General features: G+C 43.9%; 1 protein-coding gene across 1 annotated transcript; it reads right to left on the bottom strand.

Annotated features, from left to right (window-relative positions):
• Nucleotides 1-6,401: 6,401 nt before the first annotated feature.
• Nucleotides 6,402-23,574, bottom strand: LOC128816911 (myosin heavy chain, skeletal muscle, adult). Its single transcript, XM_053994894.1, has 38 exons — nt 23,051-23,574; nt 22,814-22,957; nt 22,566-22,722; nt 20,661-20,688; nt 20,448-20,562; nt 20,276-20,368; nt 20,114-20,177; nt 19,931-20,029; nt 19,722-19,825; nt 19,484-19,622; nt 18,721-18,839; nt 18,473-18,622; nt 17,730-17,900; nt 16,657-16,975; nt 16,437-16,510; nt 15,457-15,544; nt 15,245-15,362; nt 14,813-14,936; nt 14,201-14,337; nt 13,844-14,099; nt 12,610-12,852; nt 12,327-12,503; nt 12,096-12,241; nt 11,918-12,008; nt 11,440-11,829; nt 11,162-11,288; nt 10,866-10,984; nt 10,205-10,401; nt 9,652-9,835; nt 9,400-9,565; nt 9,110-9,234; nt 8,653-8,961; nt 8,349-8,552; nt 7,957-8,082; nt 7,692-7,862; nt 7,500-7,604; nt 7,262-7,357; nt 6,402-6,686 (listed from the first exon to the last, which is right to left on the bottom strand). The coding sequence occupies exons 1-38, from the start codon at nt 23,255-23,257 to the stop codon at nt 6,531-6,533; spliced, it is 5,838 nt and encodes a 1,945-aa protein (XP_053850869.1). The 5' UTR covers nt 23,258-23,574; the 3' UTR covers nt 6,402-6,530.
• Between the last annotated feature and the right edge of the window lie 4,213 nt (nt 23,575-27,787).

Raw genomic sequence — 27,787 nt, 5'->3', positions numbered from 1 at the left:
AGGGAATGGAGCTCTTATGTTCTAAGAAATACCTGTCACTCTTTCACATCAAGATTATTATGGACGTGGAAGTCTCTGCAATAAAAACAAGGTATCAGATGCATCTATTTTAAGCTTTCTCTCAGAGGTGTATATTTATGCCTATTATGGATCCATGTTTTTCCCAAGATCAGTTACCTTTACATCAGCACTTACCAGCTGACAGGCAGCCTGGCTCCAGGAATAGTGTGTCACTGCAAAATGATGCCTGTCCTCCATGTATGGCAACAAATCACAAAGTGAGGAGAAATTAATTTTCCATTTCACCTCTATTAATATTCTGTTTTGATCCCGATAATCCTCTGTAAGTTACAGGGTGTGCAGTGAAGTTCAGCACAGTGCAATGTGTGGGAATTTTGTGTTGCCCAAATGTACCATTTATAACAGAAAAGCCAACTGGTATTTTTAATTTTTAAAATGTGCAGATTTTTTCTATTAAAAAAATCCACAATATCATTAGTTTGTGCAAAGCACTGTAGGATAATAATTTATTATGAAAGAAATAAAAACATTTGATTTAAAACATGCTGCGATTGCTTTAAAAGAAATATATATAATCCATTCCATATCTTTTGTGACGTCATCCAAAGCAAAGAGAATGGACAATGGCTAGTTACAAAGTCTATTTGCCCTTCAGCAAATAGACATAGACTTAAAACTTTTCTACACTTTAAATGCAATTTTTTTTTAGGGAATTCACAAGAGCAGCATGTAATTTAAAGGACTCACAATCTGTCCTTTCTTTTACAGTGTTATGAAAGACTGTGGGATGGCTCCAATCACTTTCAGTTCCTCTGGTGGACACCAGACTGGTATCCAGGTACCAAATATTATCATTAGTGCCCAATAACCCTTTACTGGGTTGAACTTGTTTCTATAATCTTATGCAAAACCTCAGAACACTTTCCATCGTGAAACCCAGGATGCTGTTGGCCTTGTGTCTACCAGGTCTTTTTGTGCTTTCCAGCCAGTTATGCCCAAACCTGTGCTGGTACATGGGGTTGTTTCTCCCCAGGTATGGAACTGTCCATTTTCATTTACAGACCTTATGTCAGCCTGTCTCTCTAACTTGTCAAGATCCCTCAGAATAACAGCACAGCTATGTGGTGTATCAGCCACACCTCCCAGTTCTGTATCATCAGCATATTTGCTGTGTGTAACTCTGTTCCAGCATCTAGAATGCTAAAGAAGATGTTAAAACAATGTGGGCATTTCTTTTGATCACTGGAACACAACACTGTTTTTCTGATAAACTTTTTTTCCCAACAAGAAAGTCAAAACAAGAAGAATATTAATGCAAATCACATGTGAGGGACCACAAAAGTGCAGCAAACTGTTATTTCAGAAATTTTAAACTGTCAGATGCTGAGTTCAGGAAGGCAAAATGACATGTTAGCTTTTGCTCTTATGTCAGAGACTGCATCCCCTTGCACGACTCATGGTTTTCCTGCAGAAAGACTAATATAAACAATTAAAACTGGATTTTTATCTGAAGGGTTTAAGGCTCAATCTGACACCTTGGGAAGGCATTCTAGGTTGCAGGAAGGACAGCCTCCTCGTTCCTTATTAGACAGCCACTGATATCATTACAGAACACTGTCCTCAGGAGAGGGTGCTTGATAACCAATCCCAGGCTCACACAAGCTGTGTCCCTTGTCTTTTAGCTACAATTATAAATTGCTGGCTATCATGACTGGCAAGATATTCAAGAATAACACTGCATTTCAGGGTAGGGGACCCCTTCCCTGGAAGCAGAGCAGCATACAAATCAGAGCCCTTCACTCTCTGTCTCTGTAAGTATTTAAACTGTTCTTCAAACTTTCACGGAGTCAGGTCATTTCAACATTGTAACAAAAATATCTTTTTAGGATTTGTTGTTGTTGTTGTTTTTTTATCCTAGCATGGTAAAAATAATTCTGTAATGATCAATACACCAAAAGAGCAACCATGAAGAGGCTGGTTTCCTGGCACAGCATTTCTTACCCCTGTGCAAAGTCCCACATTGATGGGGGACAAACCTTTGTCCATTCTGTGGCAATGGAAATTGTAAATCTCAGCAACAATCCACAGGAAAACATCAAGTCCCTGCCATGTTTTCCTGTACACAGTTCCTCATTTGGCCATGAGATTCTCTGCCACAGCTGAGTGTCCCAGCCAGTTCCCTTGCACACAGAGTGCTACATTATAGTGTGTAGCGGTGTGCCCCTAAATATTTTTTCTACTTTTTGCATAATCATAAGAGATAAGAATTAAAATGATCCATGAAAGAACAGAAAAAGACCCTGGAGAGAAGGAATAATACAATCTGATGCATTTAAAGTGTATGCATCAGAGGGCACTGGAGAAGGACTTTCTGCAAACACTGGTTCTTACCAACACAGTTCATGCTCTGTAGCAGGAGTTCATGCTGGATCAGCAGCAGTCCATTAGTCATGACATGTTAGTAAATCACAAAAGAAATCCAACACTGTTTTTGACAGGAGCAGGTGCATCACACGAATGTCTCTAGACTTTGGCAAATCTTCAGGCGTGTGTAATTTCATTCCCCAAGAAGCAAAACAAAGCTGAGCATTTTCAGATTGTCCAGTAGCTTAATTCTTCTTTAAAAAGTTTCTTCCGACAAATTTACCTCTATAGTCACACAATTAGCCATGCTAATAGTTTCAGAGTTGGATTGTGAACATAACCAATGGAACAAAGCAGCTGGCAAAGTACCAAAGCCATCAGCATCTGACAATTCTACTTCATTTCAATCTTGAACACAAAAGTGAGATATGAATTATGTAATGTGTTCTCATGCCAAACAGGGACACATCCAATCAAGAAGATGCTGGGAACCAAAAGATTTTGGGCACAAGATGACACGCTTACCAAGGAAAAATTATTCTGTCATCACCAGATTCTTACGCAGCACGGACACTGATTTATGAAGGGCATGCAAACAAAACCTGGGGAAAGACAAAACCAAAAGGGCTGAGGACAATCATGACGAGTTCAGCAGGAACAAACCATGTAGACCTGTAAAAAATCTCCTGTAAAAGAGCAGGTGTGTGTGAAGAAAAGCCAAAGGGCTGTCTGCAGGGTGACAGTGGAGTCAGAGCTCACAGAGAACAAGCATCTATAGAGGACAGGCTGCAGGAACACTTTTCTAATGTGGGATTTAATCCTAATATTACCTCCCACTTCTCCTCGGCTAAACCTAACTGCTTTCAGTTTAGCCTTGTTTTGGAGCAGTAAGTGGCTGAGCCATTCAGAAATGTGCCCTTTCCAGAGTATGCCAGATTGCTGAGGATGTCAGGAAGCAGCTGGATGCCACAGGAACTCAAACAGGAGTATTTACACCTACCTTAAACTCTGTGCATCAGAGAGAAGTTAACTGGCCTTGCATTTCCCTGTTGATTTAGCTCCATGGACAGAATCGCTCATGCTAGACATTCCCTCAGACAGGCAGCCAGTGACCCATTTGGCTTATGTTAATAAGACAAGTCATCTGAGAGTGAACAGTAATACTCCAGTGAGAATAAACACTGTCCTTCCTGGCTCCTCCAGAACTCTCTGATGGAAATTTTACTATGCATTCAGTAATTATATTATCAAGCTTTCCATTTCTGACTCTTAGAGGAGGTGTGACAAAATGTTTGAGAACATCTAGAACAACACAAAGAGCTTGAGAATTTAATGAAGCAATTGTTCTTGAGTTGTTTCTGTAACTCTGAATTACTGTTAAATAGAAAAGAGCTCTTCTGGACTACATTTGTATCTTTTATAAGCCAAATGCTCTTTAGATGTATTCTCCATCTGTACTGATACCTTTGGGAATGGTTTCTAAACATGACTGAATTTGTCTTAGTAACTCAGATTTTATTCAACAAGACTTGGAAGTAGGACGCCTTGCCTTCCAGAATCCTATTTATTTTGAAAGATTCTTCTTGTTTCTTCTTTGACTGATGTACTTTCCAACAAGCTTCCTACCTGTCAACACTGACTGGTCCATTAGTGGGTTTAAAGCAGATGAGAAATGGTAGCATTTGTGACTTACAAGCCAGGCAGAGTGTGGAGCTTTCCAAACATGCTTGTCATTCACTAAGTACCTGAGACACTGCCAAAATATCTTCAGTAGTTGTTATTGCATGTCTTCCAGTCCAGCTAAGACCAGATAAAAGTTTAGCTTTATAGTAAGAAAACAAACATAGAAGAGTGGCATAGGAACACTGCACCAGCAGGAAATCTTGCCCTCTTCTTTTATAAGCCTCAACATCACAAAAAGAGGGAAGCATCAACCAGAATAAGGAAAGCACTTACTTTCTAATAAATACAACCCTGAGAGCAGGCGTTCTCCTTGGGCTGCTCCTCAGGGTGTGCAGTGGAGGTGGCAGGGCCACTGGCACTGTGTCTTGTCCTTTTGTTAGCCACACACTCCCAAGCACCTCCGTGGTTCCCTTTCTGGGCACAGGGCCCCATCTGCACTGGGCACTGTGCCCTGAGCAGTGCCTGCTTCTGTCAGCTCAAGGTCTTTTCTTCCAGCATTGATGCCCCAAACCTTTCCTGGTTTCCAGCTGTTCTTTAGCCCATCCCACCTGGTCTTTGTTGTGTTTCAGTGGGGAACACATGAAACTGCCTGACCCACCTGGCTGGATTTTAACTCCTCTGCTGGGATTTGCTCCTAACAGGTAGGCCAGGCAGTTTTAACAGGTTTAAAGCCCACAGGTTTCAGGGAGATGGGCCAGGCAGTTTTAACAGGTTTGAAGCCCACAGGTTTCAATGAGATGGGCCAGGCAGTTTCAGCAGGTTTGAAGCCCCCAGGTTAGTGTGATGGGCCAGGCAGTTTTAGCTGGTTTGAAGCCCCCAGGTTTCAGGGAGATGGGCCAGGCATTTTTAGTAGGTTTGAAGCCCCCAGGTTTCAGGGAGATAGGCCAGGCATTTTTAGTAGCTTTGAAGCCCCCAGGTTTCAGGGAGATGGGCCAGGCATTTTTAGCAGGTTTGAAGCACCCAGGTTTCAGGGAGATCTCCCTGCTGCTCTGCAGAGGAGCAGGGCCCAGAGCAGGGTCCCCTCGATGGCTCCAGGCTGCCATCCCCTGGCACTGGGGCCTGGAGCAGAGGGCCTGGTCAGCTGCTGCCCCGGGAGCTCCCTGTGACTGACAGGAGCCTGGTGGGCCCTGAAGCTGAGGGCAAAGCTGGTGGAGCCTTGCCCTGACATCAACAGCCTAAATGGTGAGGCAAAAGGCATGGCCACAGCCCAAATGATGTCTTTGTGCCCTACACCAGCACCCACCCTGGGGCATTGCCACAGCTGTCTGTGCTTTCTTCACGTCACCAGTGGACAGAGGTAAGTGTGGGACAGTGGCCCACTGCCTCATTGCACCCATGGTCTGTTCAGGCTCTCTCCACCTGTGGGGGAGCAGACAGGCAATTTCCTTGCAATCCCTGCCAGTGCTTACCCTCATGTCGACTTCCACAAAGCTGGTGGGGGGCTCACCTTCCTGCCCAGTCCCCAACACTGCCTTGGGCCTCCAGCCTGAAGCTGATCTCTCTGATGGGACTTATTGGTACCATTTCATACACCTCCATCTATATATCCCAAGATTTCAGGTCCACACACAGGGTTCAAACATGTATGGCTATCTCCTGAGATAGGGAAGGCATTTGATACACATTTCCAATAAATGTTGCTTTTTTCCTTCTATACAAGGTTATCTTAGAAAACTTATCTGCCTAAGTCCCTGGGTGCAATTGGTCTCCTTGTTGGCCTTGTTTCTTCTTATTTTCTCTCCTTCTTCCACTGCTGAGAAATGAGCTGATATTTTCACACAATTACGCAGAACATGTGGCAGAAATCCCTCCTGACAGGGGATTTGCAGCCCAGAGTCCATCTCTTCACAAATGACACTGCATTTTGTTTCCCTATCGGTACAATTTTGTGATTTAACAGTATCGAATTTGGTGTACTATTTAATGGCTCTGTTGGCTGAGTATCATGGAAGCCTTCTAATATACATTTCTAATGTATCATTCCTTGGCCTTAGTGCCTAAAATAACTAACATAATTTCATTGAAAATGTGTCCTTCCTGTTCAACACCACTCGGACTTACTCAACAGCAGTTGACCAACACAGGCAACAGCACAAACATTTCTCTTTTACTCTGCGTCTTTCAGGATTACTTACGTAAGAGTAAGAAGATTTTTTTGCTCATTGGCTAAAGTATTATAGAAGGGATAATCATTTGGAAACTAGATGATAAAAAGCTGGACCACCACAAAGCTACACAAAGGTTTTGTAAGGCAAAACTGTGTCCAAAGATTAACAGCGATACAGACCTCACCCATAAAAACCAAAAACAAATGATAACTACTACTCATGATGTGAATGCAAATGAATCTACTCTTTATTCCCTATGTATTGAGAAGGTTGCAAATATCAGATCTGGAAGACAGTGACGGAGGCTTCACATTTTGTGCAGCCCTCAGGTCACTTTGATGCCTCATGGCATCCTCACTCTTCCTCTTCTATCTTCTTGCCGTGAATGTCCCGGCTCTTCACCCGGAGCTTGTTGACCTGTGACTCTGCAATGTCAGCCCGCTCCTCGGCTTCCTCCAGCTCGTGCTGGATCTTGCGGAACTTGGAGAGGTTGACATTGGACAGCTCCTCCTGTGAGAGGAGAGGGAATCAGGGCTCAGGAGCACAGGGCAGGGCTTTCACTCCTGCTGCAAGTCAGCCTTATGGGGCTACAAATCTCCATCCCCCTCCCACCACTGCTCACACATCAGCCTCACACAGAGTGCCTCATCCTCTCCTTATCAGGACCCTGCTGGGACAAGCTTCACCAGGACTGTGTCACAAGTGAGGAGCAATTTCACAGCTTTGATTTATCATTTCTGTACTTATCCTCCCACTGCTTCCTGCCCAATTGTGAGTGCAACTTACTGGGTTGGGAAGACCCTGCAGTCTTTTGCTGCTGATTATTAGCAGAGATTCAGGAACTTGTCAGTCACTGGGTGTGGCCCCTGGGTTTGTTTACTCTGGCCTCCTCTGTAAGATAGGCTGCAGAACTTCACTTAAAGAAGGTCCCTGACTACAGGGTGCCCAGAGGTCCCCAAGGACCCAACCCACTGTGGTTGTGTCTCAGGAGTTTCTTTCATACCCCTCCTGGTATTCGGCCTCATTCAATGTGTGTCCTGCCCCAATGGAATGTGGCCTTGGCCCTTTCTCCAAGCAATACTTACGGCCTCCTCAGCTTGTCTCTTGTAGGATTTCACTTTCATTTGCAGCTTGTCCACCAGATCCTGCAGCCTGAGGACATTCTTCCGGTCTTCCTCAGACTAGAGTGTTTGACAAACAGGAAAGAGAGTCAATTCTTGGTTCTGCACCACGTGAGGTTAGCAATTCCCCTTGGGGATGGTGTGTGCAAAATGTGACTCACTGTGAGAAAGGCCTGTGAGAGCAGGAGGGCTCCTGCCTTACCTGGTAGGTGAGTTCCTTCACCCTCCGCTCGTACTTGCGCACGCCCTTCACGGCTTCAGCGCTGCGCTTCTGCTCAGCATCAACCTCCCCTTCCAGCTCCCGCACCTGCAAGGACAAGCCCATCCCTGCAGCTTCCCTGACAATGTCTCTCCAAGGACACGCTCACTCATGCCCAGCCCCAGCCCTACACACCCTGGCCTCCAGCTTCTGAAGTTGTTTCTTCCCTCCCTTCAGTGCCAGCTGCTCGGCCTCTTCCAGACGGTGCTGCAGGTCCTTCACCGTCTGGTCCAGGTTCTTCTTCATCCTCTCCAGGTGGGCACTGGTGTCCTGCTCCTTCTTCAGCTCTTCTGCCATCATGGCCGCCTGATCAGAGCAAAAGGTCAAAGCCATTTTGGGGCTGGAGATATTTTGGGGAGAGTACATTCATCCTCAGCAATGCCAGGAGTGCCCAACTCACATCTGTGATGGCCTTCTTGGCCTTCTCCTCAGCATTGCGGGCTTCCTGGATGGTATCCTCCATTTCACTCTGGATCTGGGAAATGTCCGTCTCCAGCTTCTTCTTGGTGTTGATCAAGCTTGTGTTCTGTGCAACAGGAAAGACAGGATTCCTACTGTCAGACCAAATACCTCCACATCAAGGCCTGAAAGTACAGCTAGAGTTTAGAAAAGTCGTTAGTGCAAGAGATTTCTTTAGCACCACAACAGTAAACCAGATATTGAGAGCTGGCTGGAGGGGACATATTGCAGCCACTTCTTCAAATGTTTACACAGTAATCACTTACAAGATGAATAACAACTTAAGCCTTTGCTATCACTTGTGAATGACAATCATTTCCAGCAGTGCCTGACCTGGGTGTGGAGGAGCTGGGCACGTTCAGTGGCATCCAGGAGCTCCTGCTCAGCCAATTTCCTCGACCGCTCCGTCTGCTCCAGGGCTGCCCGGAGCTCCTCAACTTCAGCCTGCAGCAGGTTTGCTCTGCGCTCCACCATGGCCACCTGCTCCTTCAGGTCATCCTGTGTCCTGAGAGCATCATCCAAGTGCAGCTGAGTGTCCTGGAAAGAGACACAAGGGAAATTACAAGGCATCAGTGGCGGTTGAGTGGCAGAAATGTCAGGGATCTCTTTTCTCTTTCTGTAGCTCAGCTGAACGGACCTTGAGCACAGCCTGGGTGTTCCTCAGGTTCTTCTGTGCCTCTGCAGCCTGGCGGTTGGCATGGCTCAGTTGGATCTCCATTTCATTCAGGTCTCCCTCCATCTTCTTCTTCAGCCTCAGGGCTTCATTCCTGCTCCTGATCTCAGCATCCAGGGTGCTCTGCATGGAGTCCACAACTCGGAGGTGGTTTCTCTTCAGCTGATCAATCTCCTCGTCTTTCTCTGCTATCTTCCTGTCAATCTCAGACTTCACTTGGTTGAGCTCAAGCTGCAGGCGCAGGATCTTCCCTTCCTCATGTTCCAGGGAGGCCTGCACAATTCAACACAAAGAGTGTCTTACTTTCTAAGTAATCTTTTATGCAGGTCCACATTAAAGGTAAGTTTGCTTTCCTCTTCTCTCTCCAAACAACTACATGCATACTCTTGATGGGGACATCATTTATTAGCATTGTCTGTACCTCAGCTTCCTCCAGGGAGGCTTGCAGTTCCGATTTCTCCTGCTCAACCTGCTTCTTGACTTTCTCCAGCTCATGAATTGCCTTTCCTCCCTCCGCAATCTGCTCCGTGAGGTCGGAAATCTCCTCTGTGGGAACAAAGATCAATGGCATGGTCAGGCACAGAGCAGAATGGGAAGGGCCCTGTCCCACCCAGGTGACAGGCATCTCTGCAGACCTGCAGGCACAGACCCATGAACAATGGTGGTGCTGGCTGATAGTGAGAAAGGCCAGTGAGGAGCAGAGGGACTTACGCTGCAAGTTCTTGTTCTCCCGCTTCATTGTTTCCAGGTGGTCCAAGGACTCCTCATAGGCATTCTTCATCTTGAACAGCTCCGTGCTCAGAGAGCGCGACTCCTTCTGCGAGGCCTCCAGCTCAGCCTGCGTTTCCTCATACTTCTGCTTCCATTCTGCCAGGATCTGCAGAGAAATATGCTGTGAGTAGGGCTGTGGCCATCACGGGGCTGTGCTCTGGCCAGGAGTGCTGGTGCTGGAGGCCAAAAGACCTTGTCAAAGTTCTTCTGCTTCTTATCCAGAGCAGCGCAGGCAGCATTGGATCTCTCCACGTCAATCATCAGGTCCTCCACTTCATTCTGCAGCCGCTGCTTTGTCTTTTCCAGGGAGGCACATTTGGCATTGACAGCCTCAACATGTTCCTCTGCATCCTGCAGGCGCTGGGCCAGCTTCTTCCTGGGAGGAGACAAGCAAAGTTGTACATTGGAAGGGCTTGGAAGGGCATCAGTTCTACAAGGTCATAAGAGGGCAGGTTTGTCACTTTGGCAGTTTTGAGTCAAGCACTTTTCACAGATATGTAGACAGGACACTTTGCTGTATTTTATAACCTGTGGAGGATTAGGTGTGTCTTTGCACTTATAATGACTATGTTTTCTCCTTCCAAGCTACACTTTTTCTCTTCCCGCTGCTCTCCCATTCTTTTATAAAGACAGTATATCATTGCCTCCATCCCATTCGTATCTTAACCTACTCTCAGAGATTCCAAATTCCCTTGGACCAGTTTTGGTTCTCTCCAGTCATTTGCCATCCTGCTTCCCCACGTACTTGGCCTCCTCGAGCTCCTCCGTGCGCTGAATCGCGTCCGTCTCGTATTTGGTTCTCCACTGGGCCACTTCACCATTGGCCTTGGACAGGGCTCGCTGCAGCTCCCCCTTGGCCTCCTGCTCCTCCTCATATTGTTCCCGGAGCAAGTCACAGTCGTGGCGAGCGGACTGCAGGGCGTGGGCCAGGGCGTTCTTGGCCTGTAGGGATATTGGGTTTGGTTAACTTGAATACTTGTCTTTAAATGCCTCTTCAATGTGAACTTGAAAGTGAAATTGGAATGAGACTCTAATTGGGCAAATGTAGAGCTTGGAGCTGGTGAAGCCCTCATTGACACTTTCTGGAGCATCAGGAAGCATTAGTGACACTTGGGATTGTAATCTGCTGTTGGTATATATGTTCTGACATGTGTGGCTAAATCCTGTCTTAGAGGGGATTATCAGAATCTCATGGAAGAATCTCATGTGGATGACTTCCTCCAGCACATACAGCATAGTGCTTCCTTCCCTGTCTACTGGAAGAGTGAGGGGCTGTGCATTAGTGCTGTTCCCTCCAGTCCTGTGTGTGTTTAGGGAAGGAACACTGAAGCAGTCAAGCGTCAGACAGGATTCTAGAGATGCTTTTGGGGGTGAAGTTGGCTGTGGAGAGTAGGGTACTTCCAGACCTTGATTTCTTCCTCTAGATGTCTCTTGAGTTCCTCAATCTGTTGGGTAAATCCTTGCTTGCCCCTAGACAGCTGAGAAATCAGAGCATCTTTCTCCTCCACCTGGCGGGAATATTCACCTGGAAAAGGAAAGGGAAAAAAGGAAGTAGATTTTTCCTCCTATGACAACTTCTGCCTGTAAAGCCACATAACCTGGAACGGCCTGGAGAGCTCATACCAGCTGCCACCTTGTACTCTCTGGCTCGCTCAGGCCATGCAGGTCCTGCCATTGAACTTTGGGGACGAGGATGTCTCACCTGACTCTGTCTGCAGACGAGCTCTTTGCGTATTGAGGTCGTTGATCATGCGCTGATTCTGCTCCTCCTTCGTTTTAAGCTCACTCAGCTGATCTTCCAGTGTGCGGCACATCTTCTCTAGATTGGCCTAGGAAATAAGGGAAAGGAAAAGAAATGATGGTCTGCACTCTGCCTTGTTGTTATCACAGTGGGGATTTTGTTTCTGGGAATGTGTGTGGAAGAGGCGGCTTTTGTGCCACACTTTGTTCCTGCGAGCATTTTCTCCTGCAACTCCATACCTTGGCTTTGGAGACAGACTCCATGTTGCTGGCCAAGTCGTCAATCTCCATCTTCAGCTCACTCTTCTCCTTCTCCAGCTTCTGCTTCACGCGTTGCAGGTTGTCGATCTGCTCGCCCAGCTCAGCTGTGCTGTCCGCGTGCTTCTTGCGCAGGGCGGAAGCCGTGGCTTCGTGCTGCAGCGTGGCCTCTTCCAGGTCACGGCGCATCTTCTGGAATTCCGCCTCACGCTTCTTGTTCATCTCCACCTGAGCTGCTGTGGCCCCTCCTGCTTCTTCCAGGCGCTCGCTGATCTCCTCCAGCTCCCTGGACAGGTCAGCGCGATGCTTCTCTGCTTTAGCGCGAGAGGTTCGCTCTGCCTCAATTTCCTCCTCCAGCTCCTCAATACGGGCCTGCAGAACACCAGGGACCCTTCACACCCGTGCCCTCCTCCTGCCTGAGCTGAGCCTGAGCAAGGCAGGGGAAGGAACAGAGACTTGCCTGCAGCTCCTTGATCTTCTTCTGAAATTGCATGCCCAGGGCTTGTTCATCCTCGATCTTGCTCTGGATCTGGCTGATCTCAAAGTCTTTCCTTTGGGCCAAGTGAACCGTGTTAGAGCTCAAAGAAAAGAGACAAGTGCTGCAGCCCAGCACTCAGGAGTCCCAGAGCCACACTTACTTCTTCAGTTTCTCATCCAGCTGCTGCTTATCATTCTCCAAATCCATGATGCTGTCCTGGGCCAGCTTCAGGTCTCCTTCCAGTTTCCTCTTAGCTCTCTCCAGGTCCATGCGCAGTTTCTTCTCTTGCTCCAGGGACCCTTCCAGCTAAACACAACAAGACCATCAGGGCTCTGCCAGCCAGGCTGGACTCCATACCTGTCCTGTTCCTGCTCTCTGTCTGTGTGCTTACATCATCCACTTGCTGTTCCAGCTTGGTCTTGGCTTTGGTCAGAGTATTGACTTTGTCTTCCTCTACCTGCAGGTCATCCAGGGTCTGCTGATGGGCCTCTTGGAGGGCTTTCTTCTCTTTTGTCAGCTTGGCAATGGTCTCGTCCAAAGCTGCCATCTCCTCAGTCAGGTTTTTCACCTTTGAGAAGAAGGGAGCAAATGAAAATAAAGGAAGTAGCTATAGAAGTCCTGTAATAGCACACAGCCCATTTTCTGGAGTGCCAGTGACAGGTTCTACCTCATACCTTGTTTTCAGTGGCGTGTTTTTCCTTCTCCACCTTGGCCAGTGTTAGCTCAAGGTCATCAATATCTTTCTTCAGCTCTGAACATTCATCCTCCAGCTTCCTCTTCTTGGCTGTCAGTTCAGCGTTAATTTCCTCTTCATCCTCAGCCCTTTCAGTCACCTCCTTAATTTTGGCTTCCAGCTGGATTTTGGTTTTGATGAGCTGGTCACACCTTTCCTCAGCATCAGCCAAGCTATCTGCTTCCTGGCGGAGAGACAGAATTTTGTGGGTTCTGAAGTTTCGAACTTTCTCTGCTCTGCCTTTTTTAATCACAGAGTAGGTAGTTTTAAATGTATCAGCTGAACCTGACTTTCAAGACCAGCAACAGAAGGATTTTGAATAGTGTCTACTGGTAAACCTTGTCATTTAGAATTAATATTTATTCCAAAGGTTTTGTGTCTCCTAAATTTGTGTCCCATTGCAATTATCTGTGAAAATGCCTCATAGGATAAGCACTAATGCAGAACAGAACATTCTAATTCAATTTCTGATTTCAGCATGAGCAAGGGCTTGGAATATGGGGTTTTTTCTCATTAAAATTGTATCTGCATGCTTTTTCTTTGGTTATCTCAACAAAGCCTTAAAATATTTGTTATTTATAGGCTTTTTAATTTCTGAGTACACTTTTTTTGAGAAAGAAATGTATCAGTTTTCTACAGACTACATGGCCAATAGAGTTCTGGCCTATCATCTACTTCTGTGGCTACTTTCCAGGCCGTGTCTAGGATCTTCTATGGCAACTAGCTGATCATTTCATTGGGTGTTAAGAAACTCCCTTGTCCTATTTGAATTTGAATGGGAAATATCCATGTTTCTGAAAATAATCAAGGCTTTCTTGTGGCTGTATGTAGGGAAAGTAGGTCTTTCTCAGGTTTGCTTTTACGGTGTTAGACAGAAGCACTGCTTTGAAAGTTATTTCTCTCCCAGCTCCAAGGTTTCCGCTGTTCAATACACATTGGCTGGTGTTACAAGGCTCTTTCCTCAGACAATAGGAATGGTAAGTGCCATATGAGTCTGCCAGGACTCTCACTAAGGCCCTGCCAGTTCCTGTTTACTCAACATTAGAGTGCCTCAGAGTATGTGATTTAGACTGTTTTCTTCCACCCATTAATTCCTGTGAGTCTCTTTGCAGGACAAGAAGCATTCTGAAAGTATATAATTCTTTTTCCAGGGGGAAATGAGCAGTGGTACTCACAGCCTGCACTTGGAGCTGCAGGTCATTTTTCTCCTGCACCAAGGCCACCATTTTCTCCTCAAGCTCCTTCCGCTTTGCCTCAGACTTTGCAAGCTCTTCCTTGGTTTTCTCAAACTCTTCCTTCATGTTGGCCATCTCCTTCTCAGACTCTGCACTCTTCAGCAAGGGCTTGATCTTGAAGAACAGCTTCATCCATGGCCAGTGTTTGACATTCATGAATGAACGAACGTTGTACTGGATGCAGAAGATGGACTCTCTGAAATGAAATTCATGCAGTTATTATATGGCTTTGGTGTGATTAATTTCAACTTCATCAGTAAAGTTCCATGAAAGTTAACTAATTTGAGAAATATCTACCTCCGTTCCACCATTTTCTTATACTCCACTCTCATCAGGAAGCCTCTGCACCTGGCTTGTGTGCGAGTGATGATTTCTGCCAACTTGTCGTCTCTCATCTCCTCCAGGAGTCCCAGCAAGCCAGCTTTGAAGAACACCTTGAGAAAGGAAGTGTTGCACCATGTCATTGTGATATAGGATAGAACAGAAGCACAGAGTCATTCAGATTGCTGAAAGACTTTAATGGCCATGATCAGTATCACCTTGGGCCCTCTCCCAAATCCTCTCTCCAAGGGCTTATGCTTTCCCATAATCTCAGACCTAAGCATTCAGTCCTCGTCTGAGCTATGTGTCATGAGTACTGGTTTCCAGTTCAGCACAGCCTCAGCCACTCCTATGCCTGGTCATGGACACCGGTGAGCTCTACCATGACCTATGAATTCCTGGGTTGTTGTTAGACCAATCTCACTGCTGTGTGTATGTCCATGAATTAATGACTAGGGCCTTGCCATTTTAACGTACCCATATCTGACCCTGACAAATCTAGAAAAACAAGGTTTTATGACTTCAACTTAGACCATTCTTACTGTAACAAACTTGACTGATGGTGTGGAACACAGGTCTTGTTTTTACCTTGGTGTGACCAAATTTGTACTGGGTATGGTCTACATCAATGGACCCAAGGAGCTTCTCTGAAGCCTTCTTGTTGTCCATGAACTGTCCCTCTGGGATAGCACTGGCATTAAGTACTCTATATCTACAAAAGGAAACAAAACATGAAATCACAATCATTGAAACCACTACCAGAACTTTTCAGACTGCACTACTGAACCAATCTCAGGCCTAGAGACAGTTCACCCTCTCAGGAAAGGACATGGGAAATGTTTTTAATAGTAATTCTAAGTAAAAAGCAATCCTGATCTCAGCACTGCCAAATCATCATGAACATATGGTGAAACATCTATATTAATGATCTGTACCAATTTAAAATAAAAAGTTCAAAGTATATTATAATCATCAGGCTCTTTGGCTTGGTCTGAATTGGCAGAAATGCAGAACTCTCACCTCTGTTTGAAGTCAGCATAGAGGACTCTGCTGGGGAAGCCTTTCCTGCAAATCCTGATCCCTTCCAGCACGCCGTTACAGCGCAGCTGGTGCAGCACCAGCTCGTGCTCCATGGCACCTGACAAATACCACCATTAGTGACTACCCTGCTGTTTGACACTCAGGAGAAGAGCTTCTGCTGCTCAAGCTTTCCTCCCCTTGGCTTGACTTACCAGGTGTTTTAGTTTCATTTGGGATGATGCACCGTACAAAATGGGGGTGAGTGCTTCTCAAGTTAGCCATCAGCTTGTTTAAATTCTCCTGTGAGATCATGAAATGAAGTTTACATTATTAAGTGTAAGCACTGGAATCTTAACAGTGGATGTATCAAACTGGTGTTTCAGGAGGCAGACCTGCCTTCTCTAAAACAACTTCCAGAACTCCCAAAAGGAAAACTGGAAGCTGAAGGGTCCCAAATTTTGAAGTTCTTTTATAGAATAATGGTTAGCATTGCTTTTCATTGACATCCTCATCCAAATACAGGGCTATCATCTCATAGTTTTCCTTTGAGCTGGCAATTTTTATGGTATAGTTTTCGGGATATTAAATAAAATACGTACTCTTGATCAAGCGTGACTCGCATCTGATTGGTCAGCTAAGTAAGTTGTTTCTAAATGGAGGGGACAGTTTTATAGCCCATATAAAATGACCCTCTTTATAGTAATTCAGTCTCAAACTTTGAGACATAACTGAAAACTGACCTTCCAAGTCATTAATTTGAAATAATTTATCCTTCACTCTTTTTCCACATTTAAATCCAGTCATTGTCTTAAAATCCTATAATCTTGGGGTAATTTCTTTTGCTTATTATGTTTGTTCTATTATTTTCAAATTTTACTATGAGTCAGTACTGAAATCTGCCTAGAGACATAAAACAAGTCTAGGAAATATATCTGAATGCTATGGAGAGGATTTTAAGGAAGTTAGCTGATAAGTTACTCATTCCCACCTAAGTAGGTGCACTTAACCCTTCAGATATTTTTGTGGAATATTCAGAGATGGCATTATAAAAGGAATATTAAGTAAGTTCCAAGGATGGAAAGGGGAGGATTTCAAAGGATGACAAGAGTTACATCCAAAATGGAAACAGACCTTTCAGGTTCAGAATAAAAATGCTTTCCATATTTAAGGTGATAATAAATATTCTAATTACCCTGAAAAGAGCAGAGACAGTCTGGAAAGAAGAACCCTTCTTCTTGCCTCCCTTCTTGCCACCACCACCAGAATCTGAAAATCAAAGACAAGAAAAAAAAGTTTAATAATATGAACAATATATATTGGATACTACAGAACACAAAGCTACTTTATATTTCTAGTGTTTGCAGCTTTAATTCTGAAAAATATTTGTCCCACATTAAAAATACAATTTCCACAAAACTGACCAGCATCTGCTCCACCATAGTTGGCAAAGAGTAAAGCCAGGGTCTTCACAGATGATTTCTGGTACAGCCCAATGACAGTTTCATTCAGAGGGTCCTTGTTCTTCTCCAGCCACCCAGTGATGTTGTAGTCCACTGTGCCAGCGTAGTGCACCAGGGAGAAGTGGGCCTCAGCCTTGCCTTTGGCAGGCTTGGGCTTCTGGAAGTTGTTGGACTTGCCCAGGTGCTGGTCATAGAGCTTGTTCTTGAAAGAGGTGTCAGTTGCCTTGGGGAACATGCACTCCTCTTCCAGGATGGAGAAAATGCCCATGGGCTGGGAGAAGTCACAAGAAGTGACAGGAAAGGTTATAATAATATATAATGTTCAATCTCACTTTGGTTGGGATGTTCACCTGCCTGGTCTAGTGGAAGGAGTTCCCTCACCATGGTAAGGGATTGGAACAAAATGTTCTTTATCACCCCTTCCAACCCAAACCATTCTGTGACTCTATGACAATAACAAGAAGCATGTGCTATGAACATAAAAGTCTGCATGAAAGCCTGAGTTTACCAGGATTTGTTCTCAGTCAAGGAGTTTATTTCTGCCATCCCTTGCCTCCCTGCACTCTATCATCATTGAACTGGTAGGAATGTCTGTCCAGTCCACATGAGAATTGATTGTAGAATTGGGGGAGCAATGATAAAGAGAAATATATGGGGAAAACAGCTACAAGGGGCTCTGTAATTTGGGGAGGTCAGGTGATATGATATTTATTTCTCAAATTTGTCTGTGGACTTTGGAATTGAGTCTTTGGAGAAGGAAGAAAAGGAGACTGAATCAGGTTTATTTTTAGAAGTCTGATGGTGGAAGTCCAGGCTATTTTTCCTTGCTTGAATACTGGATGATGCAGACTGATGACACACGTGCATTTCCCCATTTCTCTTTCCCAGGCTAAACTAAATTTCAGTACAAAATACTTTCCTTAACTGATGCTACATGTCTGGCTCTAAGTTCTCTCTGAGCAGACTGTGCCTCAGAAACATCATAGAATTTGAACAGCCATTGTATACATGCAAGGGAAAGGTACCTTCTCAATGAGCTCAATGCAGGCAGCCAGGTCCATGCCAAAGTCAATGAACTCCCATTCAATCCCCTCCTTCTTGTACTCCTCCTGCTCCAGCACGAACATGTGGTGGTTGAAGAACTGTTGCAGTTTCTCATTGGTGAAGTTGATGCACAGCTGCTCAAAGCTGTTGAACTGCCCAAAGCAAGGAAAGGTGCACAGGTTCTCAAGGCGTGCCAAAACCCACAGGCCTTTGCTGCCATTCTCCTAAGGTTTTTTGAAGTTGAAACACTAGTCCCAACCCTACTGTACTAGCATGTATTTCCTTAGTAGACCTTCTGCTCTAACACTCACTCTCCTTGAAGAATATTTTAATAATAACTTCACAAATCAATCCAAAATTGATAATTCAAAAGTTACAATTCTGTGCTACTCAGCTGCAAATCTTTGGTAAGCTCGGTAGCTCCATGGTGTCAGTTCTGTGAGCTGCTGGATGCTAGAAACCACCTCAGTGTCCCACCCAAATATTTCCCTGACCTCAGAACAATAATCTGGGCATTTCTGTGCTCTGACACAGAAGTCCTTGCATCATCACTGCATTGACAGAACAGGAAACATGCTGTGAACTTGCCCAGACCACTACCTTTACAAGAGCTTCCAACCCTTGGCCCATAGCTGTGTGAGCCTTAGTCCTCTATGTGTTTCTGAGTCCTCCTGACCCTTCCTTGCCCATCGCTTGACTGTGGTGTCAAACCCTTGCTCCTTACATCAAAGATCTCAAAGCCAGCAATGTCCAGGACACCAATGAAGTACTGCCTGGGCTGCTTCGTGTCCAGCTGCTGGTTGATGCGAACAACCATCCACAGGAACATCTTCTCAAACACTGCCTTTGCCAGTGCACCTACAGAATTGTTCACCTAGAGCAGAGGAGACAGGACTGGAGATACCTCTGAGGGGCAAAGAAAAATCTGCACATACTCCTTGAAGTTGTGCATTTTCAACTGTCAGATGTTACCTGTGTCACGTTTTGACCTTTGGTCACGTATTCATTCCCAACCTTGACTCGGGGGTAACACAAGGCCTTGAGAAATTCAGCGGAGTTTAGGCCCATTAAGTAGGCAGCCTTGTCAGCCACTAGATGCGGGGAGAGAGAGAGTGAAAAAACCATTTGTTTACATTCAGTTTATAGACTTCAGGTGTTGTGAACAACTTTGCTGTTCCCGTTCTAGGAATGGAAGAACATTTATTTCATCCCATACAGAAGGTCTGTGAAGGAATGCAAATTCTGGACACTACGGGTGGTTGTCTTTGAAAGCAAGAACAAGTATGGCTTGGATAAAAGAGCCTGGAACCTGGAATTTCCCAGAAGAAATACAAAAGCCTCTAGCAGGTCATAAGGCAAGGCACATTCTCTTTCTGTGGGAAGGGGATTTCTGGGTAGCACAGCTTGCAGGACTTATTTCATCAAAAACACAATTGCCCATCAGGGTGTCTTAGTGCTTGGAAGTTTTCAAGAGAGAAAGATGGATATTCTGTGTTAAAATTTAAGTTCCTGCTTTCAGGCAGCATGATTTTGGGGAGCCACCATTGGATAGAATAATGGAACTTCTCATGACTAGGAAAGCGCCTCTGCAGTTAGATGGACCAGGGGCAAAAAAGGAATTCTCAATGTTTTACGTGGAGACTCGGGCAACTGCAGCGTGCCTCTGGAGGCTAACATATTGCCTCTGGAGGCAGAGAAGGGCTTAGCACAAATCAGCCCCTGAACTTGCTGCTACCTTCAGTGCCATCAGGCTCTGCCTGCTCCTCTCGTTGTTTCTGCTTGAACTTCAGGTTCCCATAGTGCATGACAGCCCCTGTCAGCTTGTAGATGGCTGTTTTCTCATCTGCAGTGAAGCCCAGGATGTCAATGGCACTCTGCAGTCAAAATAATGAATTCAAAAATGTGTCCTCAGTGGGTCAGAGATGTCACCCTCAAGACATGCCCAGTAGGGACCTTGTTGCTGGGTTACTTACATCTGTGGCCATCAGCTCCTCCTGGTCATCAATGCTGGGGACAGTGACCTCCCCTTGACTCACATAGTGGAAATCGTAGGGGTTGGTGGTAATGAGGAGCATGTCTGCAAAGAGGAAGAGCCAAGGAATAGGTTTACTTTTCCAATCAGGTGAGAGAGGGAACTGTTCCTCAGTGATCAACCCCAAAAAGCCATAATGCTCCTTCCTACCAATTAGCTCTGGCTTCTTGTTGGACATGATCTGATAAAAGATGTGGTAGCTCCTTTCCGCCTTGAGCTGGAAAGTGACTCTGGACTTCTCCAGCAGATCTGGTGAGGAAAGTAGGACACAGTCAAGCACAAGAAGAGGGGAAGGCTGGAGGGAAGGGGGATCAGGTCAGAAGGGTGTCTTACAAGTTTCAATGTCAGCAGAAGCCAGTTTGCCTGTGGCACCAAAGTGGATTCTGATGAATTTACCCTGAAAGCAGCAGGAAAGTCAATGGAGACTTATTTTACCAATCTGGACAGCAAGAATATTCAAATTGGTGTTGTCAGTTGTGCCAAGTAAGAACTCACAAAGCGTGAGGAGTTGTCGTTCCTCACGGTCTTGGCGTTTCCAAAGGCCTCCAGCAGTGGGTTGGCACTGATGATTTGATCCTCAAGTGTCCCCTGAAACAGATGTCTTCTTGTCATGATCTAGCTCATCAAAAAATTGGATAGCTGCAGGGTTCTAGGCCTGGGAGCTCACCTGCATTTTGCCTGAGGTCTGCTCCTCCTTCTTCTTGTCCCCGCTGGCTGCAATTGTTGCAAAGTACTGGATGACACGCTTTGTGTTCACAGTCTTCCCGGCCCCGGATTCTCCGCTGCCAAAGGCAAGAGAGAAGCAGAGGGTGCGTGGTCAGGCAGGAGGTGCCCTGGCACTGGGCAGCCCCGCAGGGACCCGCGCAGGGGGTGTACGTACGTGATCAGGATGGACTGGTTCTCCCGATCTGTGAACAAGGCAGAAAAGAAAATATTATTATTTATGCACTTGCAATAGGCAGCTGATATCTTTCATAAGCCCATATGCCTTCACCCGTTTTGAATATTTTCATATTCCCAGCTGCAGGTGGGAAGCTGACATCTCAACCCTCTTATGGTGTCTGGTGTAGCACATATGCAGTTCTTTTTCTGGATAGTCCCTTCATGTCATACTCTTCATTTTGTGTATGAAAATGATTCCAAGTAAGGATCAGTTTTGTAGAGTTACTGATTAAATGGTCTATGAGTAAGCTGAATTGAACTGGAGCATGTGCTTTTCATAAAGTTTATTACATAGGAACAACCACTCCTGATCAGTCCACAAGACTCTCTAAATTGTTTTTATGTTGGTTTCCAATTTAGTTTTTGATCAGTAGGGAAGCTGATGTCTTTACCCTGAGGTGATGCCAGGTGTAGCACATATGCAGTTCTTTTTCTGGCTATTCCCTTCATGTCATACTATTAATTTTGTTTATAAAAATTATTCCAACTAAGGAGCAATTTTGTACAGTTGCTGATTAAATTGTCTATCAATAAGCTGAATTGAACTGGATCGTGTGCTTATCATAAAATTTATATACATAGGAACAACCATTCCTGATCAATCAATAAGCCTCCTAAATATTTTTTTATGTGGTTGTCCAATTGATTACTGCCTAAAGAAAATGAGAGTAACATCAGAAATATGTAATAACCTTTACCAGAGTAGTCTGCCATGCTCTAGAATATTCAAATTTTGGTACTTCCATAACTGGATTTAATATTTCTCTGTGCTATATGTTGTGCTGAGTTTGCTTTCCATAATTTTGTCTGGTTGCTTTTTTTATGCTCCCACTGCAACTTCATTGACAAAAGTTTTGCACTATAAAAACTGAAAAGTCTCCAGGAAGTCTGAAGAGACTAAACAATTAGGGAACTAACTTTTAGTGGAGTAGTCTGGGTTTGCACTCACAGAGTTTCTGCATGTCTTATGAAGGTGTCAGCAAGGGTAAATATATGACAACTACATGAATATCACCCTGATAAAACACACTACTCAAACATCAATTTAATATTGTTGGTTTTCATTGTATTCCTTTCCAGTTAGGTTTCTTAATGCTCTGAATGCTACAGATTTAAATACAGTAATTGGGGACAAAAGAGGGAAGAATATTTCTTTTAACAAATTAAAATGCATGTTATTATACTGTTATCTATATTGTTGACCAATCTGCTCTATCCTAAAATTCTGGATATTTACACTGTGCTAGAAACTGTCATTACTGTCACTACTGTCAGTGTCACTACCCTTCTTTGGTATTTCTTTCCTTTATAATAATGAATGGAAAAGAAGAAATGATGAAAAGAAGAGACAGAGGAAGGAAGTTATCAATTTTCCGAGCAGGTTTCAGTGGAATTTCTGACTGAGACTGCTTCCAGAGTTTTTGTAAAGCTACCATAGGAAGCATTGGCCCCAATGTTGAATGTACTTTCCATTTGCACACAGTGTTACTTGCAGAAATTCACCCTAGTGATTTTCAGTCCTGCATAGCAAATCATTCAAAGAACAATCCTTTCATCTGACAAAAAAGCAGAGCTTTAAAGTATATCCAAATTTCTTGAATGGAAAACCTGATAATATATTCAGTGTTAAATCATATTGTCCCAAATACACTGGACATGAAAATTTAACATTGATTTCAATAAACTTTATCTAAATTATGATGTTCAGTAAAAAATCTATTTACACTGATGACAGAACATCCACATTCACAGCAACATTAAACTGAACTACTGTGCAGTGAAAAGACTTTTTTCTCCTTTGTGTTTACAGCCAAGTGATTTTAAAGAAAATCATGGAACTCACCAGTCAGCATGAACTGATAGGCGTTGTCAGAGATGGAGAAGATGTGTGGAGGGGCCTCCTGGCGCTTCTTGCCTCGGTAGGCCAACACCACCTCGGGGTTGTACACCGGCAGCCACTTGTAGGGGTTGACAGTGACGCAGAAGAGACCCGAGTAGGTCTGTGAGGAAGGGACACAGCACGTTGCCTTCCCCTGAGCCTGGCCCAGCAGCTCCTGAGGCTGCCCAGAGGAAGCTGCTGCTGCCACTTACGTAGATCATCCAGGCTGCGTAACGCTCTTTGAGGTTGTACAGCACGGCGGGTTCGTGGAGGTGGGTCATCATGGCCATGTCCTCGATTTTGTCATACTTGGGAGGGTTCATGGAGAAGATTTGATCTTCCTTCACGGTCAGGGTCTGCCAAGGAAACAGAATAGAGAGATGCATGTATGTCAGCTAAGAATCCAGAGTGGGAATTAAATTTTATTTGTACATTTTACATTTATTCACCTCTCCACCTTCAGTCTTGACAGTGACCTTCCCTGCATCCTTACTCTCGATCTTCCCTTTCACATAGGACTCCTTTGCATGTACCACAAAGACACAGGTCTTGGCATCAAAAGGTTTGTTCTGGGCCTCAATTCTCTCCTTCTCTGACTTCCGAAGGTAAGGGGCCGCCTCGCCAAAGGCGGCCATGTCAGCGTCTGGAGTGGACATTGTTGCACTTCTTCAGGAGCCACAGTCAGCAGGGTCCTCTGCAGCCTACAAGAAATGTTGAGCTAGTGAATGAACATCTTTATGTGAAAGAATGGAGATCTCTTGCACTTTGATATTTTTAAATATTAAAGTAGGTATAAACAAGTCAAAAGTTGAATTTAAAATTCCCAGTCTTGGCTGAAAATACTTATATAGCTCTCTAAAATTAATCCTTAGACATCCAGCTAAGAGACCATGTACAGAACAGTAGTTAAGTGTACAGTTGTTGTGAAGTTTAGCAGTATTATTTCAACTTTGTGAACTCTAGCAAATTTGGCTGTTCCCATAAGAAAGTCTCTGTTGGTTTTTTTTGTTTTGTTTTGTTTTTTTTTTTAATGCTACTGAAAGAGACTGAAATAGTTCTTTTTCTGATAACAAGTTGTGGCTTTCTAAAAATTACTTGCTATAGATAATTCATCTTGCATTGACAGATATAAATTGCTACTATTGCTACTAATGCTACAATGCTCTATTGTTATCCCTTCCACAAATCTTAAACTCTTGGATTTCATCCTGTTCCTTGAAAGTTGTTAAATTTTGTTATTGATTTTGGTGGGAGAGTCCACTCCTGCTTGAAAACATAAAAACTCATTTTGTGTTGCACAGATATTCAGATATAAGTTGAAGGAAAACATGCTGCCTTCAAACCTACAATAAAGTTATTGCTCCTAGAGTCAGTCCATGACAGAAGTGGATATCCAAGTCTTATAGGAAGTTAAATGGAATAAAAAGGTATATGTTCTGCCCAGGAGTTCACAGGAGCCAAACACTTACCTCGAAATTTTCTGTCAAGACTGGGCACAGCACTGCAAAGAGACTTTTATAGACTCTGGTATGCAGATGCTTTGGATGTTTCCTTTTCCTTCTGTCAAAATATATTTTGGCAACCATCTTTGGCAAAATATTGTCTGGCAAACTTAACTAATGGCATAATTGTCATTTGACCTGATATATTTAGAAATGATTTGCATCTTACCATCCCTGTGGATATATTTCCTATAAATAGTCTGACAGGGCTATTAATATTGGAATTGGGACTAGTCAAGGCACTTAAAGAACTTGGGTGTATGATTTATTGGTTCTTCTGTGATCTTTACAGGTAACTTAATCTTTGATCCAGATGGGATTCTTTGGCATTTCTGTACTTTTGAAGATATAAAAGGGAAATAATGTAATGTATCTTGTACATGTGGTCCTATGAACTTAGAGCTTGCTTTTACATCATTAGAAAAGGCAGTTCTACAAAAGAAAAGTTATTACTAAAACTCTTTCAGTGATTCATTATATATTATAATAAAAAGGGGAAAACCAGACGTATTGTGGGCCAGGAATATCAGACAGAGAAGAATCCAACTGACAGCAAGGTCAAATACGGTTTCAAGTTTGGACACGCAGTGCCTTCAGTTTGAAATGTGACTCCTTAGCTATAAAAGCAATTGAGTATGTATGTGAATAAATCCGCACTTGGTATTTTGCAGAAATCAAAAAATTCAAAATGTGCATACTAGAGGAATGTTCACTATTGCAATAATCAGTCATAAGTGATATAACAGAAAATTCTTTGTAGTTTCAAACAAATTATTCATAATATCTCACATTTGAAAAAAAAAAATTATACAGTCTTTTGCAAATAATTTCAGGTTGTGAAAAAGCTGATGCTTCTGTTAGAGAGCTGATACAGAAGAAATGTATAACAAGCACATTTATTAATAGGAAAATTATTAATATAATTTTTTTTCTGTTTCTCAAAATTTATTAAAGGTTTTTTAAGGGTGAAGAGAGCCTAAGGAGCAAAAGTAACCTAGACCAGGAAATACTTTTAACCCCCAGTAGACATACAGTCAATAAATATACAGTGATACTTCCTGTTTCATCTCACACAAACATGAAGTGCTAACATGCCTTACAGAGCTCAGGCCCATGGGGCTAATATTTTATGTAATAACATAAAATATTATGTTATCACATAAAATATTATGTATTATTACATAAAATATTATGTATTGAGAACAATGCTCTCAACCAAGTCAGGCCTTCACTACCTAAACTCCAAAAAAAACCCTCAACCCTTCTGCCCAAACTCTACCCACATTCATATACACAGCATTGCTCTGGGGTTCTCTGCTCTCTGACACATCCTCAGTCCAGCACTCCCAAATCAAAAATATCTTCCATATTCATACAGCTCCAGCAACAAGAGCTCTCAACACAGTGCTGCCTGTTTTGGAGCAGCATTGCTGTAGGCAATACTGTGGGAAAGAGGGAATTGGCCAGTAGTTCTGGAGAATGAGTGGTCAAGTTCTAGGAAAAGGGCACTGTCATTTGAGCTGATTTAAACAGTGTCAGTTCTGAGCACGCTCTTCTCCTGGTCATTGGCATTCTGATTATTAAAAGAGCTCAGTGGGTAAGGCTCAATGAAGAGCAGAGGGGCAAGGTCAGTAAATGTGATCCAAGGAGATATCCAACATCAAGCACTGCTGTGGGCATGAAAAGCTTGTTCCAAGGATGAGCATGCAGCTCTGGAGCTCAAAACCAGAGCTCAGCCCTGGGCTCCCTGTTCAGGGCAGGGGGAAGCTGGTGGAAACACCCTCTGCCCTGAACAGGAGGAGCTCAGAAACAACCTGTGTAAAACAGTGAGTGCAGGGGGCATCAGAAGTCCTGTGTCTGCACAATCTCTGACTTCCACAGACATACCGAACTCAGAGGACAAATCAGAGAATGGTTTGGGTTGGAAGAAACCTTAAAAGAATCATCTAGTGCAACACCACTGCTGTGGGTAGGAATATCTTTGACTAGATCAGGTTGCTCAAAGCCCCATTCAACCTGAGCTTGCACACTTCCATTGATGGGACATTCCCTTATTCTGGGGCCTGTCTGTTCCTGTGTCTCACTGGCCTCTTCTTAAAAAATGTTAATTTATATCCAACCAGAATCTACCCTTTTTAATTTAAAACTTTTCCCCTTGTCCTGTGGCTACAGGCCTAGGTAAAACTCTTCCCCCCTCTTAAGAGCTGCCTTTATATATTGAAAACCTGCAATATGGTCTTCTCAGAGCCTTCTCATCTCTATGCTGAGCAGGCACAACTAAGTAAGCCTTTCTTCATAGCAGAGGCATTCCAGGACTTGGATAATTTTTTTGTGGCTCTGCTCTACATCTGCTCCACCAGGTCCATTGTCCGTTTTTTACTGGGGGTCCCAGAGCTGAATACAGCACTACAGATGGGGCCTCATGACAGCTCTTTAACTGGATGATATTCCTTCCCATCGGTGTATCAGCTGAAACAGCCAGCTTGATGTTGTCTGCTTTTTCAGTAAATTGAACAACACAGGCCCCAGCACTCATAACTCTTTCATTCTGTCTCTATCTGAGTAAGACGCTTCCTGCTTATCCCATGGCTTCCTCACTTCTATAAAAGCCTTTGTTGGCTTTCATAACCTTGCTGAAAGGTTTTGGAAATCCTATCATTGACTTTGGAAAGTCAATTATATCCACTGTATCTCTCTATCCACATGCTCATCTATCCTCTCATATTTTTGTGTTTTTTCATATGCAAGGCTGACTGGAATTTAACAGACTGCTCCTTTTGGAAGGACATAAACTCCCTGTCCTCAGTTCCCCACACCAGTTCTTTCCCTGGAGGTGTTACATATGCTTGGTCCAGCACTCCCTGGGATTTCAGTGTACTCTGCCCTAGGAGTCAGGACTGAACATGGTAACTTTCTCCCTCTGCACTCAAGTCTTCATTGTCAGTTTATGTGGATCTCTGCTCAGGCTCAGAATCTGTCATTTAATTGCCCAACTTTATCGCTTCTTTTGCACATTGAATGGAAAATCATTCGTCTAGACAGCTACCAATGAAATAACAGCTACTAATGAAATAACAGCTTCTAATGAAGTGTTTTCCTTTCACTGCTGGACTACTACAAGCTGTCTCTTCCCCGCTGTCTTCTCTGACCTCTCTTGCCATAGGCTAGTGAGAGAAGCTCCTGGTGTGGGTTTTGAGTTTCTACAACACCAGTAAGGAAAACACCACATCAAACAGCTGATCTTTCTCATCAGGAAAGAAAAATACCCCAAGACAGGACAGCGTTTCAGAAAACAGTGTGGCAGAAACTCAGCTTTTGTAGACACTGATATAACTTATAGAAACTAAAGGAATTCTCACAGAACTGTCACCAACCTTCTCCAGTTTTAATTCAAGGGGATGTGATACTCTTCATGGTCTTCTAATTAAATTCAAGAAGAAAAAATAGTGGAGACTAAAGACTACTTTCTGTCAGCTTCACAAAAAAACATAAACTCATAAACCAGTCTATAAATCACTCTCAGAGGCCAGCAAAAGGAGCATCTCACACCTGACAACTGCAAGCTGAAAAGTGCTGAGATGCTATAAGAGTGAATATAATATAAGATATTGTCTGGGGTATACCAGTAGGAAGAACTTGCAGGAGTCACTATCAGCAATTATTGTCCTTGATTTCTCTTCATGT

This window comes from Vidua macroura, chromosome 19 (genome assembly GCF_024509145.1).
Source record: "Vidua macroura isolate BioBank_ID:100142 chromosome 19, ASM2450914v1, whole genome shotgun sequence".
NCBI classification, from domain to species: domain Eukaryota; kingdom Metazoa; phylum Chordata; class Aves; order Passeriformes; family Viduidae; genus Vidua; species Vidua macroura.
Note: the sequence above shows the minus strand (reverse complement) of the source record. Positions and strands in the feature narration are given on the sequence as shown.